Source organism: Amia ocellicauda, chromosome 18 (genome assembly GCF_036373705.1).
Source record: "Amia ocellicauda isolate fAmiCal2 chromosome 18, fAmiCal2.hap1, whole genome shotgun sequence".
NCBI classification, from domain to species: Eukaryota; Metazoa; Chordata; class Actinopteri; order Amiiformes; family Amiidae; genus Amia; species Amia ocellicauda.
The window spans coordinates 19066677-19082201 of NC_089867.1; the positions used below are offsets into that span (position 1 = coordinate 19066677).

Below are 15525 nucleotides of genomic sequence, written 5' to 3' on the forward strand. Positions count from 1 at the left end.
TTCCCCGCTCCACTGGAGTAAGAACTGGGCATGGCTGGTGCATTCAGCGTGCAGGCAGGCGAGCGGGCTGTACCTTATACCACTGGGGTTTCTGCATTTCCTTGGTCTCGCGCTGGGTGGTGAGGATGAGGCAGGCCCTCAGCGCAGACACCGCCCCCTCCCGGATGGCCTGCTTGGAGTCCCACACTGCGTTGAAGATGTTGTCAAAGAAGGGCTGGACTTGCTGGAAGAAGAAGGTGGGGGCACTCACCGCCAGCTCCCGCAGCACCAGCACCTGCAGGACACGGGAAACAGAGACATAATAAATTCCACTCCTCTCTCAGAGACGCATTTCATGCAAGTTTTATTGCCTTGGAAACCAGATATAAAAGAGCAGTAATCAAAAGTGACGAGTTATTGCATTCAATCATCTACTAATGCCTGGAAGCATTTGGGCCATGGAGAATCGCAAACACAGACGAAAATGGAAGAAATTAACAAAGCCTTTCACCAGTGTCTCCAGTCATAGACTCTTTCTGCTTGCATTGCAACTGAGCTTTCCATTGCATGACTGGACCACCTTTCTACAGATGGGTTAACTTTGATCTACAAAACATATAGACCCGCACCATCTGGGATCTTTACCCCTCTGCTCTGACAGCTGTCGGATGTGGTCCCTGTGCTATTAGACTTTGAGTAACTCACCGCTGCATGTCGGCGTCCCTCGTTCCGGTCTGCCCCCAGCCACTCCAGCGCCCTCTTCACCTCAAACTCCACGTACTCTGCCGTGAAGGTGTCCCCTGCCATCGAGAGGTGGCCCATCGCTTTCGAGGCCATCTCCATGACAACGGGGTCGCTGGATGGCAGCAGGTTGCGGAGGTAATTGGCGAAGCGACTGATCCTCGTGGCATTTCCACCTTCCACGCCAATCAAGCTGACTGTGGGAGGAAGAACAACAGAGAAACCTGATGTCGACTGGATAAGTGTCTTTCATAAGCATAACTGTAATCCTATTTGTTTCATTTAGGTTGGGATTTGCTGTCAGCTTCTTTAGCAGCAGAAAACCATCATTAAGGCCAATTATAAGAGTGTGAATATCACCATTGGATGGGTTTACCAATAGCAAGAATGCCTCCTTTCTTCTCGTTCACATCTGAGCTGGACACCAGCTCGAAGATATGATGGTTCAGCTCATCATAGAAAGTGGTAGCTTCTTCTTGACTCAACTAAGAAAGAAAGAAAAAGAAAATAATATGAGGTTTCAAACCTATTCTTGACAGGTTGTGAGGAACTTGTACGTCACTTGATTTTTTTACCAACTACAACACGACCAATTACTTTGTTGAACTAATTTCTTAAAAGTAGACAGTGTACAGAGATCTGCGTCATCCATATAAGTGGCATTGAGACAATGAGATGAAACAATTGCTCAGACTACAAAAAGTGGAAATGATACACGAACATCTGTAAACAGGAGTCAGGTTTGTGCATTATACAGGTTGTAATTCACAGAGGCATTTGAAAGACTGATTTATAGAAGTACTATAGACAGCTCCACAGAACCATGGTCCTTGTCTCAGTATGGCAGGGTTCTCTACACATTTCCAGGGCCTGGAGGATGTCAGGGTTCCTTCAACGGTTAAGAAGCACATTAAGTAAAAGTGAAGTGAAGTAACACCTTCCTCTTTTGCAACTTTCCCAGGATGACTATTACACTCTCTGTCTCTGTGCATTTCCTCACCTCTCTCAGCTCAGTGGTGACGTAATGCTGAAGGTCCTTGGCGGATTTGGCCCTGGTCTCCTCATTGCGGCTCTTGAGGCCACTGACAAACTGCTGGAGGACTGTGGCCGTGCCGGACATGGTGACCACTGTCACGAGGGCAAATAATCACCCCCCGGGACAACTGCAGAAAAATATAGCATCTCGGTTAGTGGTTTACCATGCGTCTGATCTCGGTTTTTACTTGCAAACTACATAAGTCTCCTTCATAATCCTTCACAGATGCATACAATTTTGATTCATAAGCATTTACTATGCAGATTCAGATTGCAGGCATGAAATATCCTTCCTGGTTAGTTCGCTAAACCTGAAAATGACCTATGCAATGAGAACCTTTATTTCAGCCCTTTGGTTTTAGGGGTTTTAACTTATTCAAAAACTGCTGATATCCTCTGTTCCCTGACATTCTTTAAAATGACATACAAAAAAGCATGCCTTCAAGATTTAAACTGAAAATGAAGGGCACTAAAGCACTGTCTGTCCCATTAAACATAACAGTGTATAATCTCGTCTGAACCATTGTTGTTTAGGACATGCATTATAACTGGCACAAGTGTGGTAAGGGCATCCTGCGAATTGCACATGCACGGAAATCTCGATGAATGAACGGTGTTGTAATACTGTGAAGTGGAGCCTCTGGTAAAAGTGGGAGATACAAAATCAGTATCAATGATCTGCCGTTTCCACTAATGCAATACAGGGCCGTTGTGTCCAATAAACAGAGACAATAGGAATAGCATTCAAAAACACGCCATTGACAAGGATTGTAAAGCACCTTGTTATATATATTTGACTTTTCAACTTACTGATGCAGAGACACGTACAACAGCATCTCGGTAATTAGAATAGTCTCTTATGTATTTATTTACAATGAAAATTATATTATTAATACTCCACCAATGTCACAAATACTGTAATGCGGATTATTTTAGAAACTTCCTAAACAGAAACACGGCCATATCTCTCCGTGCCATCATGCACTGTGGAAATGCTAGCTGGACGGTGTGGCTGTCAGCTCACAGAATGACTGCTAATGTGCCATTATGAAAACAACAGCAAAGCGCCAATATTCACGTTTACTGCACAATAATACACCAGATCAGCTGTTTATTCAACAAAGAAATGTATAAAATAGACCTTACTGAGAGATGGAGATATGTGTTTTGACTAAGGAAGAACGGCACTCATCTTCGGCAAAGGTTTTTTTAAGGTACAACCTAACTGTTTGGGGAGAATAAAGTTCCCAAGGAAAATCAAGGTCTTTGAAAGATGTTCGTTTTGTCCAATCGAGGAAGAGTATTTGTATAATTGACAACGTTGACAGCCAATTAAAAACTCGTATTTAGGTCAAAACACTAAAATGGGCGTAGTGAAATGATAGGCAGCAAAGATATCCAATCAACTTAAAGACTTACTTAGTACAGGTTAGCGGACAGCCAATGAAAGTGGAGTTTTTGTTTTACGCAACAAGAAGGCGGGATTTTCTCTTACAGCTGTGGTAGTTTGGTTGAAATGCACTTATTATTTTCAGTTCCTATCATGTGTTTTGAGAAATGAACGGTTACATTATTTCGGAGGAAATCTTGAATAAGTTCTCCTCACATATAACATAATTTTGTTTTTATATTACCGCAATCATTTCTGGATCGTTAAAAAGTTTAATACTTTATTTATTTAGTAAATAACACATTTTAGTCATATAATGCCAGTATTTTAGTCAACATTTAATGTACATTTTAAACTAATATTTTTTATACTATTTAAGTCATTGTCAAATATAAATAAAAAAGAAAGACACCGGGTTTTATCGTCAGAAAAGTGACGCAGAGAATAAAAGCAATGGCATTATGTTTCAGTCGGACACAAAGGAGTGTTACACAGAGGGTGGGACAAGATGGCGGCTCCCAGGTGGTCATTTTGGACTACATGTCCTCGGACCTGACACGTAATCGGAATAAGATTGAACAACAGCTAACGGTTAGAATAGAGAGATTAATGATGTGGTTGCTAGTCAGTATAACAGTGTTAACCAAGACAACAAGAAGAGGTAAGTGGTATTATTGGGCTTTTGGGTTTCTTGTTTCTGAATCGCAGCGATAGATGGATCAGTGTTTATAAGCCACTAAAACCACGTTATCCCTATAGTACCGTAACTGGACAGTGAGGCCAGGCTTTGTATAGTTTGTAGTGTAATGGATTGTAATGTGCCTTCAACCTGAAAATCATATTCACTACAATCCTACTTCTGCCTATCCTTGAACACACACCATATGTTTGGGTGCCTATTTTCTAGTTTGAATGAAAACCATAACCAAGTAATTCAGATTGTGATTCAGTGTGTTTCATCGTTTGTAACATCACAATTTAATTACAACCATAAATTCAAGTCATCATATGAAGATGGGTTATATGAAACCGATAGGAATTGCTTTTATGCTTTTGTCACTAAATATTAACACTTTCCTACATTTCAGTCAGTAACGTTAACTAAGGGACAAGTAGTTTGTTTTACCTATCCCATTAAACTCCTATAAGAGGTTAATCCTTTAAATACACAATTTCCTATTTGTCCACTAGGTGGTTCTCATAACTGTTCTTTTTTGTATGATTCATTAACACACTTGATGCAAGACAAGGATGTTGCTGTACACTTCATGCCACCCTCAGTTCATCCACATGTTCTTTTCACTGTGTACTGTGTGTCCCAAAAAATAATGTAATAGTTCTTCAAAATGCCCAGCAGTGGGGGAGTGGCATACATGGGATAAGAGTGTGAAATGAGTGCTAATGTAGCTGACAGTTCTCCAACATTTCTCTGGCTTATGTTTGTTCCAGGGTGTCCTCAGATTTGACCTTTTTGGTGCTACAGTACTAATCCAGGTGGAGCAATGGCAGAGGGGGATAAACCCAGCGTCGAATTGGAGACTTTAATCCCAGAGGGACTGAATGGGCAGAGCGCTGCTAGAGGGGAACCAAGAACGAGCGATTTGGACTGGAACCAACTGGAGGGGAATGCTGGCGGGGAGGGCAAATTGAAGCAGAAATGTGCCGCCTATGTCCTGGCCCTGAGGCCGTGGAGTTTCAGCGCCTCTCTGACCCCGGTGGCTCTGGGCAGCGTGCTGGCGTATAAGTCAGAGGGCACCATCGACTTTGTCATACTGGTGGTGTGTGCTGTGGCCGTGCTGTTGGTGCACGGGGCCGGGAACCTTGTGAACACTTACTATGACTTCTCCAAGGGCATCGACCACAAGAAAAGCGATGACCGGACTCTGGTTGACCAAATTCTGAAGCCCCAGGATGTAGTTATGTTCGGGGCTGTTCTTTACTCCTTGGGATGCTTGTGTGCAACCTGCCTGTATTTCCTCTCCACCCTGAAGCTGGAGCACCTGGCCCTGATTTATTTTGGAGGCCTGTCAAGTTCTTTCCTCTATACTGGAGGTGATTCATCCACATTTTCAATGATGGCTTATTATTCACTTGCCAACACATCTATATATTTATATACACACATACATACATATACCAGAGGCAGTTGAAACTGGTATTGAAAACTTGTAACACATTGCAGTGCAGAATGCTGTCTTTATTACTAGGAGGTACTATTGCATGTTTACCTGTGTGTGTGTGTGTGTGTAACGGCATGTTGTTCGTTATTTGTTTTGCAGGAATCGGTCTGAAATATGTTGCCCTCGGCGATGTGGTTATCTTGATCACCTTCGGCCCTCTGGCGGTGATGTTCGCCCATGCGGTTCAGGTGGGTTACCTGTCCATCGTGCCGCTCCTCTATGCCATTCCCTTGGCACTCAACACGGAAGCCATCCTGCACAGCAACAACACGCGTGACATGGATTCGGACAAACAGGCTGGTATTGTCACCCTGGCCATTCTCATTGGACCCACGCTGTCTTATATACTGTTCAACCTGCTCCTGTTTGTCCCCTACATCATGTTCTCCATCATGGCCACCCGCTACACCATCAGCATGGCACTGCCCCTACTGAGCCTGCCGATCGCCTTCCCCCTGGAGAAGCAGTTCAGGAGCCAGTACTACTCCAAGATCCCTCAGAAGACCGCCAAGCTCAACCTGTTAATGGGGCTTTTCTATGTCTTCGGTATTATATTAGCACCACCGGGCACCCTGCCAAAACTCTAATCCTGCCAGTTGTACTAACTACAATTTTATGTGGATTTTTATATTTGTGGAGACTTTCATACATTTCTGGGGCTTTCATTTCATTTATTTATTTATTTTTGTATTTAGTAAAAGATTTTGCAGCTTTTAGTAATGGAAATGATTGTGCCCTTTTTTTTTTGTGGGCACTGAAGGTCACAGAATGAATCCCTTTAGCTGTTGTACAGTACAGAAGTTGCATTTCTTGGGCTTGATTAAATACTGCAAAAACAAAAGTGGGGTATAGCAAAATAGTTTAGTCCCATATTTAGCATTTAGTTAAATTAAAACGCATCACACAGCTAATGGCTCAGACATGAGTAAGTGTTACTCATCTTAAGATTACAAAAATATTGATACTGATAAGTATACATCGATTCAAATGGGAATACATTGTTTGAATTTTGAAGCAGAAGAAGCCATAGATCACATGACGTAGTGTTTTTGTCATCACAGCTTGAATGGAAGTGATTGAGCCAGTAAATGTCTTTCCCATGTGTGCGCGTGTGTGTATATACACACACACACACACACACACACACACATTTAGAATATTTGTTTTACTAAAATGTAAATCGTGAAGACAGCGTTCATTGGATATTTTTATATGAGCACTTAAAATTAAAATGGGGTTCTCCTTTCTGTTTTTTATTTATTCTGTGATTTAGATGTCCACTTGAAGAATATTGCCATATAGTGCCTATTCATAATAGAAGCACAGAAAACTGATTTGTGTATCTTCTCATGCTGGACTTACTCTATGCACTTTGTGTCCTAATTCCCAGGAGTTCCAGGGAATGGATTTTGTTTTCCACTCGTACATTAACTCACCATTTAATCAATCATTTTGTCTGGAATGCCAAAGAGCATTCTGTACTATTGTTGGTACAACAGAAGAGCTGGACTTTCATGTAAAAAGTGTGTAGGTGAACACTTTTATCATGATCTGATCTTCATGCCTGTTATTAAACCAAAAGAAAACTGCACCTTCAGTATCTGTTGGATTATTTTATACTCCATTTGTTTTTGGTTCGTTTCTGCTGTAGAAGATCACCTCCATGTTCGATGTTGCGAAAGAGGTTCTGAACAGACAGTTTGTTATATTCCTGCATCAAAATGTCTGATAGCCAAGAGATGTTACGCACACACACACACACACACACACACGTACACAGTGCTGGAATGAAGAGGTAATAGAGGGAAACTCCATTCCTGTTGTTAACTGAAAGAAGACCGCAAATCCCCTTTCACACGGGTGAATCGAAGGAGGTTGTGGACAATCATATGGCTTCATCCAAACGTACAAGGATTATTAGTTTAATTTGGATTAGTAATGTAATTATCATTTGCAAAATAAATATTTAAAATTAAATGTTAGTGTACCCAGATTTCTATTCTTTTTTTAAATACATGCTTTCATTATTGTTTTAAGTAACATGCCTTTCAAAACAATCATTTGTATTGATTTTTAATATGAATGTTTTGGTAATTAACTGGTGTGTATGTGGCTGAAAATAGTCCCAGCCTTATGTGTAAATCCACAACAGAACATGCTCCACCAACCAGTGATCTCAGTACTAGGCACCCATCCACTCCTTTTGGGACAAAGAGGCCAGCGATGAACTCTTCCTCCTCTCTCGCTGTGCTGTAAGGTCTCCAGGACTCTCCTGCAGGGGTCCCCAGTTATCTGTCATCGAAGCCCAGTTTCCAAGGATGAAACAACGGGCCAGACAGGAACATCCCCCTAACCCCCACGAGGCGCAGCGATATGTAGTCGTTTAAATACAGCTAGAGGAGGTTGCTGATTGCGGGTGCCATTGTGTCAGATAAAATGGACAAGCTCTAAACATTGCTCTGTGGATGTAATATGACAACATCTTGGAAGAACTAATAATAAAGTTCTTGCAAGAGAACAAGACACGTTCTCATGGACTGACTCATTATTATGTAGCAGTGCAATACCGATTCATTATTTTCTTGTTTCTTTTCAAAAACATAAATCTTGGCAAATGGGATACAGGCCTACATAATATATATTTTAAAGGAGTTCATCTTGTTACTGGTTTATTTTAATATAGCTATAGGTAATATACACTCACCTAAAGGATTATTAGGAACACCATACTAATACTGTGTTTGACCCCCTTTCGCCTTCAGAACTGCCTTAATTCTACGTGGCATTGATTCAACAAGGTGCTGAAAGCATTCTTTAGAAATGTTGGCTCATATTGATAGGATAGCATCTTGCAGTTGATGGAGATTTGTGGGATGCACATCCAGGGCACGAAGCTCCCGTTCCACCACATCCCAAAGATGCTCTATTGGGTTGAGATCTGGTGACTGTGGGGGCCAGTTTAGTACAGTGAACTCATTGTCATGTTCAAGAAACCAATTTGAAATGATTCGACCTTTGTGACATGGTGCATTATCCTGCTGGAAGTAGCCATCAGAGGATGGGTACATGGTGGTCATAAAGGGATGGACATGGTCAGAAACAATGCTCAGGTAGGCCGTGGCATTTAAACGATGCCCAATTGGCACTAAGGGGCCTAAAGTGTGCCAAGAAAACATCCCCCACACCATTACACCACCACCACCAGCCTGCACAGTGGTAACAAGGCATGATGGATCCATGTTCTCATTCTGTTTACGCCAAATTCTGACTCTACCATCTGAATGTCTCAACAGAAATCGAGACTCATCAGACCAGGCAACATTTTTCCAGTCTTCAACTGTCCAATTTTGGTGAGCTTGTGCAAATTGTAGCCTCTTTTTCCTATTTGTAGTGGAGATGAGTGGTACCCGGTGGGGTCTTCTGCTGTTGTAGCCCATCCGCCTCAAGGTTGTACGTGTTGTGGCTTCACAAATGCTTTGCTGCATACCTCGGTTGTAACGAGTGCTTATTTCAGTCAAAGTTGCTCTTCTATCAGCTTGAATCAGTCGGCCCATTCTCCTCTGACCTCTAGCATCAACAAGGCATTTTCGCCCACAGGACTGCCGCATACTGGATGTTTTTCCCTTTTCACACCATTCTTTGTAAACCCTAGAAATGGTTGTGCGTGAAAATCCCAGTAACTGAGCAGATTGTGAAATACTCAGACCGGCCCGTCTGGCACCAACAACCATGCCACGCTCAAAATTGCTTAAATCACCTTTCTTTCCCATTCAGACATTCAGTTTGGAGTTCAGGAGATTGTCTTGACCAGGACCACAGCCCTAAATGCATTGAAGCAACTGCCATGTGATTGGTTGGTTAGATAATTGCATTAATGAGAAATTGAACAGGTGTTCCTAATAATCCTTTAGGTGAGTGTATAGTTAATTAGCGTCTACTAACTGGAGATGTGCTTGGGGTCTAACGATTTTATTACACTAGACGGCGCTGTAATCACATATTTGTATATAAAGCAGTAATTAAATTTAGCCACAGGCTCTTGGGATATGTAGTAAAATTAAGTATCAATCTGTTGACAAATAGAAAAAGACTGCATTACCCAGAGTGCTTCGAGGGGAGACCAGGAAGAGAAATACCAGTTGTAGTAAAAAGAAAGCGAGTTTATGCTGTCAAAATGTGCAAACCTGGCATGGATGTTTGCTAAGATACATCTGGGAAACTTTGCAATCAGGTTGGTTCACTCGTGTCTTGAATGTTTAGTGTTTTCTGATTATATTGAAATGTTGGGTGTGATTATTTGTAAATTATGTATATGTATACCGTTGGATGTGTCATTTAATTGAATTGCAGTAAAATGCGTTAACCTGGATGCTCCGAGAATTTTAAGCCGCAACATGAAAAACATATTTCATCATGTATTATAAATCTACCCCATAGAGAATGCATTTTCTGAAATTGAAATGTATATGTTGTAGATATGCAGATTTACGTCAAAATATTGTTCATTTAACCAAGAAGTAGAGTCGTGTGCTTCACTACCATTGGTTTTATCATCGTTAAGTACTATAAATTCATACCAAAAAAAAGGCCTTAATACATTATTTTAATTATTATTGTGTAACTATGTACAAAAAATTGGTTGATGTTTTCAGTTAAAAATATGGATCGTTGTTTGTGTTCTTGTGTATGGCACTATTGTGGGTGTATATATAACCTATATATTAAGATTCATGTATTAACAAGAAAAATCGCATATAATGTTCTTTTTGTTGTAGAGGACCATTTTGTAGTGGTATCTGTGAACCAGATTTCTTGTCACCGTTTAGAAAGGGTTGTTTAATGTCTTAGTTGGGTTGATAGGCTTTGTCAAAACTGTGGCAGTGCTTGCTACCAATGCAATCCACTCTATGCAGTTTTATGTTAGGGTGTAACTGACCAGTAGGTTTAAATCACATAATATATACGCAATGCTTTACAAAAACAGACAAGATTGTTTTGTCCACACTCTTCATTCATTATGCTGCATCTATAGATTTCAACCAGTGCTGTGTAATCCTTTGGATATGGACCGGCTCTCTCACTTCTCAGTGCAAACCCTGTCAGTCCATGTCTTGCGTTCTGATCTGACTAAAGCACCCTTATCTTTTTTGGGGTTGAATTGCAGTAAGCATCCCCTGAAAGTGTATACATTTATTTAGTGATCGATTGGTCAGTTTTGTTTATTTATGTAATACACTCGATCAATTCCTTTGGGAACGAATACAGGGAATCCTTTGGTGAAATATAAGCAATGTTTATGCCGTCTGCATCAGATCAATTCTTTAGCAAGAGACTGGAGTCGTTATTAAATCCAGATTTATGTCATACCTTACTTGCTTTAATTGAATTGCAATGATCTTGGCAGTACCCCTGCAGAAGTACAGCGCTCTTCTTCTGCGGCCTGGGCTCTCTTCTTCATTAAGATCCTGGCTGGGACATTTTGCTCTTTGCATCACCGCTCCGAAGTCTGCAGCATGGAATGGTTGCATAGATCCCTGGGAGCCTCCCATTGGGAAGAGCGTTGATGTGAAGATGCAGGTGGATCATCGGAGATGGGGATTACATGGTTTTCCCCATTAACAGCGGTAGAAGGGCCAAGTCTGCATTGATAAAAGAGGCTTTTGGTTCAGTCTTGTATTGTGGTCTCTACCCTTACATTCAATTAAGTTCTCCTTTAAAATGAACTTCATAATTGGGTGCCCTTGTATGAGAAAGAGGCCTACACTAATTGGATATTTCAATGTGAGGTAACCCCCTTAGAGGATAGCCTAATCAATTCGTGCTACTGATATGTTCCTGTTTTGAGAGAACAGTTCTTTCCCATTTAGAAAAATGTGCAAGAATCGAGCATAGACTGGTCAGTATGTGACTATGACATACATTTGTATGTAAATTTATAGTATCCTCTGTGTGGGTGGGGCAAGCTTGTATTATGTATGTGATGTGCTGTATTATCCTTGGCTTAAGCTGTCCGCATACTATAAACTGTCTCTTGGTTTCCCTATCCCTGGGCAAAAGCTCGCTAGTTGTGAAAATAGCCAAGGGTTTTCCATCCAGTTGATATTGTAAATGTTGACAGGGTTGTATTTAGTAAGCAGCACTTAGAAAGGCTTCAAGGGAAGAGCAGTGAGCTGAAGCAGCAGACTGGAAGGAAAGCGCACAATGTACAGCGGACCCGACTGTCAGGGTGTGTAGCACGGTGACAGAGTAGACCGTACAATCCCAAGCACACAGGCGGCGTCTTTGACAGCACTTTGATGTTCCGATACCACCAGTTCTGTGTTCCTGACAGATCAGTTAAAATCAAGTTTTGAGCCTCGTGCTCCAGAGAGAACTGAAGATACGTCTTCATAGCACTTAAGGCAAGACTGGTTAAAAAAAGAATAAAAATGAGCTATTTAAGTATAAAAATATTTCACTGTATTTCTCAGTTGGGAACTTTTGAGGAATTGGAGCAATTTCGGTATGTATTTACAGATAGGATTGGGTGCACAGCAGGACTTTTTGAGAGGCTACGGAGGTATAAAGTATACTGTTGGGATCTGAATAACAGCATCAACTATAGTGCAATTCATAATGCAAAGGCTTCCTTAAACAAACAAAATAACCATCCTTTATGTGAAGTTCTGTGGGTTAGATTCCTGTGTCTGTAATTTCGACCCAGAGACAGTGTAGCAACTTTGCAAGACAGACAGTCTTGTTTAGAGTAATATTGGTAAATATTCTTCCTACTGGGAATACATTAATACTACTAGTTTTCTCCCTTTGGTCTGCCAGTTTTACTTAGTATCTGAGGAAGGAACAGTAAATGTGTAGATGGCCTTAAGAGATCAGATTACGACCCCGGCTAACAGTGTAATACATCCTCAGAACCGCATGGTCAACAACATCCCAAAGAAGATTATACTCTTCCCTTCAGACTCCCCAACCCCCCCAGACACATGCTCTGTCCTGTTATGCAATGACTGCAGTCTATTCCTGTCTCATATCAGAAAGTATCTCTCCTAATTGTTATCACAATCTGTCCAAGTACTTAATCTCCTTATTTGCCGTTCATGCCTGCTGTTTTACATACAAAGAGACTTTGTGACAAGGAGGGAGAAGGGAGATTTGTAAGACCTAAAGTCTTAATATAATTATATGCAAGTCTTTTTATTCCTCTTTCCAGGGCCCTGCTTAGTCCTCTTACCTTACTTTTTATTCTTTGATAGCAGAGTGGGTCTAACAAGGTGAATTGGTATGATGAAGGCTTTGTGACTCTTCTCTTGCCATGAAAGATTCTTGGTAGTTAGACACATTGTCAGGGTTGGGGTCAGTTCAATTTTTCAATTTCAATTCCATTTGTAATTTATTTTTCAGTTCAGTTCCAATTATAGTAAAGTCTATGAATTTACCCCAACCCTGTACATTGCATTGTGTGTTGTTTTTTTGTTTGTTTGTTTTTTTCCTCCAGAAGTTATTCACAAGTCCCACAAAACTATTTGTAGCAAAGATTTATCTCTAGGAAAATCTTGTTTAAATGTCTCAAAGAACACTATGGTAGGCTAGTGACAGTCTGTATGATTAAAAAGTTAATAACATGTTTTATAGAATGGAAAGATGGAACTTAACTGGGATCTAAAAACTCACCAGGGCAATGCATACTCCTAATGAAATTGACATATTCCCATTCAGCTTTTATGCTTGTGCTATGTAATCATCTTGTGGTTTCTCAGCTTAATACTGCAGCTTAATACTCTTTATACTCTAATAGACAAATCAGGATGCTCACATAGGTTTTTAGGAGATTAGGATACTCTTAACACACACTTTGACCTCTCTGTAAACACTGGGCGGTTGAACCAACCATTTGAACAGACAAAACAGAAAAAAAAAATCTGCAACGAAAAGGCTTCTGTTTTGGTTCTGAAATCCAGCTGGACTTAATAGGATCTACACCGGCCTGTGGTAGCAGAGCCTTATTACTTACACTGCTCTTGCACTATTAAGGAACAAAGAAGAGCTAAGTGGTATTGGTATGTTGGTATGTGGATTTATTTTTTGTAGCTAACTTTTATCCCACTTAAAATCCAGCTCGATCCATTTGATCTTACTATACATGTAGCAAGCAGTTCAATCAGGTTAGGGGACTGTTGTGGGAGCACTGAAACACTGCTTTTTAAGCTTATTAAACGCTCAGTTTTCAGCTTCCCATGTGCAATTCGTAGTATTTACATCTAGCGCAGACATTTCCCATAACCTGAAGCAACAAAGGACATAATGTCTTTCTCAGCTGCCCCCTGGGAAAATACGGTACAGAGGGTCACCTGATACAAAGCTAGGCAGCAAGACCATATTTGATTACCCCCATGTTTTGCTTTGTTATGCTGTCAAAACAGTTTGATAGGACAGGACACAAAAAATGATTTTAACAAACTATGATTCTATTGCAGCTGAATAGACTGTGTCCTGTGAGTTTCATGTGCAGTCTGAAGGGTTTTTATACAACCAGGTTGTAGGATCTAGTGGAGTTCAGAAAATTCAACAATATTGATAAATAAATACACTAAGATCAAACAAGCAATATGTCTAGAGCTGGGCACTCTTTTCTCTGCCTGTAATGAAGCCTGCTGTTGCCTGGAGCATTGACACCTTCTCAATATCAATTTCAACAAGCAGTACATAGATGGAGGCCATTGAAATTACCGTACAGCCTGGTTTTACCACAAAACATGACCGCTTTCAACAATTCAAGTATTTCTCTAGACTGTTTCTTGTATTCCCTTTTTAACCGTTTATATGCTTGAGTTGTAGTGATTTATTTTTTCTAGTTTAGCAAAGGAATAAAGCAAATGCCTTTTAGAGAGAGACAGGAGAGAGTTCATTATGGGTTTTCAGTTGATTTATCCCATTGTTTCTCTTCAGGACTTCTCCGTATTATAAAGGACCCCTGACATAGACATAGACTTAAACAAAACAAGTTTTTCTCCAAGCACAGAGTGCAAGTTCTTTTCGCAATTGGTGCTTTCACAGCCAGTGTGTTGAAATGAATCATCCGCTTCAAACCGGTGTACCCCTCTGTGCTGTTTTTTGTTTGTTTTAAGTTATGCCTCAGTGAGAACTTTGGGCTGCCTTGAGAAACATTTGTTTGCATTCAGGCTTTCAGTTTCCAGAATGCTTCCCTCCGTAATCGTGTGGAGGTACGTGTGCATGCACGCTCGTTGCACTTGTAAAGTAAACTCAGCCAAATGCGGAGGGCCGGGGAGCGTGTCCCATTGTCTGGGCTTTTGGCTCCCTGCACACAGAGCTGTGACTTATGTTTGCCTTTGCCATGTTTCCCAGAAAACCCAGACGGTCTCATTGTTTCGAAGTGTACTCTAATTCTTTGTCTGCATCTGAGTGTGTTGCAGAGTTGGGCCAAATGCTTCGCCACTTGCGCAGGCATTGCAGGACTTTACAATGCTGAGGTTAGGGTTGGTTAGTTTCTTTTTTTTTTTTTTATAACAATGAAGCATGTATTACTTGTACCGTTTGAAAGCAGGGTGTAGAATAAAAAAATAAAAAAAGTCAAATGATTCCTAGCTTCCAAGCTTATTGAAAAAAAATAATAACTTGGCTGGGTGTCACATTGTGCATTGCAACTTCCTGGCTTCTGATAGAAACCTCCTGCTGCTTGAATCATATATCTAATGAGTTCAGCATATAGCATTATGCTAGGAGCTGTGACCATTCACTATTAATCATCTTTTACTTGAACTCTGCTCTGCCTTGCTGTGCATAATGTGTCCGTCAGAAAGATAAGATGCTGACTTTGATTTTGCACTAGAAGACTTCTTTACTGAGGGGCCTTCAAAAAAGTCTTTTTTTCCACAGTAATTTGGTCTACCCATCATACCAAATTCAATTAAAAACCTTGAAATGATTAATTAAATGAGAACTGAGTGGTAGGTCTGTGTTTTCCCTACAGTGTAATGCAACAGTGGAGTGCCTGCCTTGCTCATAGATGTGTACATTCTGGACTTTGCATGTTAGTGTAAAAACAGCCAGGGGATTGTGTACAGGGTTGAAGTTGAAGGGTTAGGTAGCCTCCTTCTCAGCCTGCCCTGGTGCAATAGGCTTGCCATTAAAATGTCATTACCATCCATGTGTAAATGTGAACTTCTGTAACTTTTCATGTGGGCA

The 15525-nt window shown here is 40.9% G+C and overlaps 3 protein-coding genes across 7 annotated transcripts in view; 2 read left to right on the forward strand and 1 right to left on the reverse strand.

The window, feature by feature from the left end:
• Positions 1-2975, reverse strand: part of mtor (mechanistic target of rapamycin kinase) — a 96211-nt gene extending 93236 nt beyond the window's left edge. For all 4 annotated transcript variants that reach the window (XM_066691522.1, XM_066691520.1, XM_066691521.1 and 1 more), the window contains exons 1-5: positions 2902-2975; positions 1721-1883; positions 1097-1205; positions 685-917; positions 74-274 (exon numbers count right to left, since the gene is read on the reverse strand). In XM_066691522.1, coding sequence (XP_066547619.1) covers positions 74-274; positions 685-917; positions 1097-1205; positions 1721-1840 — 663 coding nt within the window. In that variant the 5' untranslated portion in view covers positions 1841-1883; positions 2902-2975. The remainder of the gene's footprint in view (positions 1-73; positions 275-684; positions 918-1096; positions 1206-1720; positions 1884-2901) is intronic.
• Positions 2976-3599: 624 nt separating this feature from the next.
• On the forward strand, positions 3600-6916 carry ubiad1 (UbiA prenyltransferase domain containing 1). 2 transcript variants are annotated; one of them, XM_066690969.1, is made up of 3 exons: positions 3600-3806; positions 4629-5197; positions 5425-6916. In XM_066690969.1, exons 2-3 carry the CDS (start codon positions 4648-4650, stop codon positions 5910-5912), a joined length of 1038 nt encoding a protein of 345 aa, XP_066547066.1. In that variant the 5' UTR covers positions 3600-3806; positions 4629-4647; the 3' UTR covers positions 5913-6916. The 2 variants fall into 2 exon arrangements, with proteins under 2 accessions (XP_066547066.1, XP_066547065.1); XM_066690968.1 differs by having other exon boundaries at positions 3602-3806; positions 4595-5197.
• Positions 6917-9420: 2504 nt separating this feature from the next.
• The window catches only part of mib2 (MIB E3 ubiquitin protein ligase 2), a 63537-nt gene continuing 57432 nt past the window's right edge, over positions 9421-15525 (forward strand). The window contains exon 1 of the mRNA XM_066691590.1: positions 9421-9556. The gene's annotated coding sequence lies outside the window, so the exon portion shown is untranslated. The remainder of the gene's footprint in view (positions 9557-15525) is intronic.

Excerpts from the sequence above, each read along its gene's own strand:
- ubiad1 (XM_066690969.1), top strand. The coding sequence starts at position 4,648 with ATGGCAGAGGGGGATAAACCCAGCGTCGAATTGGAGACTTTAATCCCA. Across the intron at positions 5,198-5,424 it reads TTCTTTCCTCTATACTGGAG|GAATCGGTCTGAAATATGTT; the intron begins GTGATTCATCCA and ends TTTGTTTTGCAG.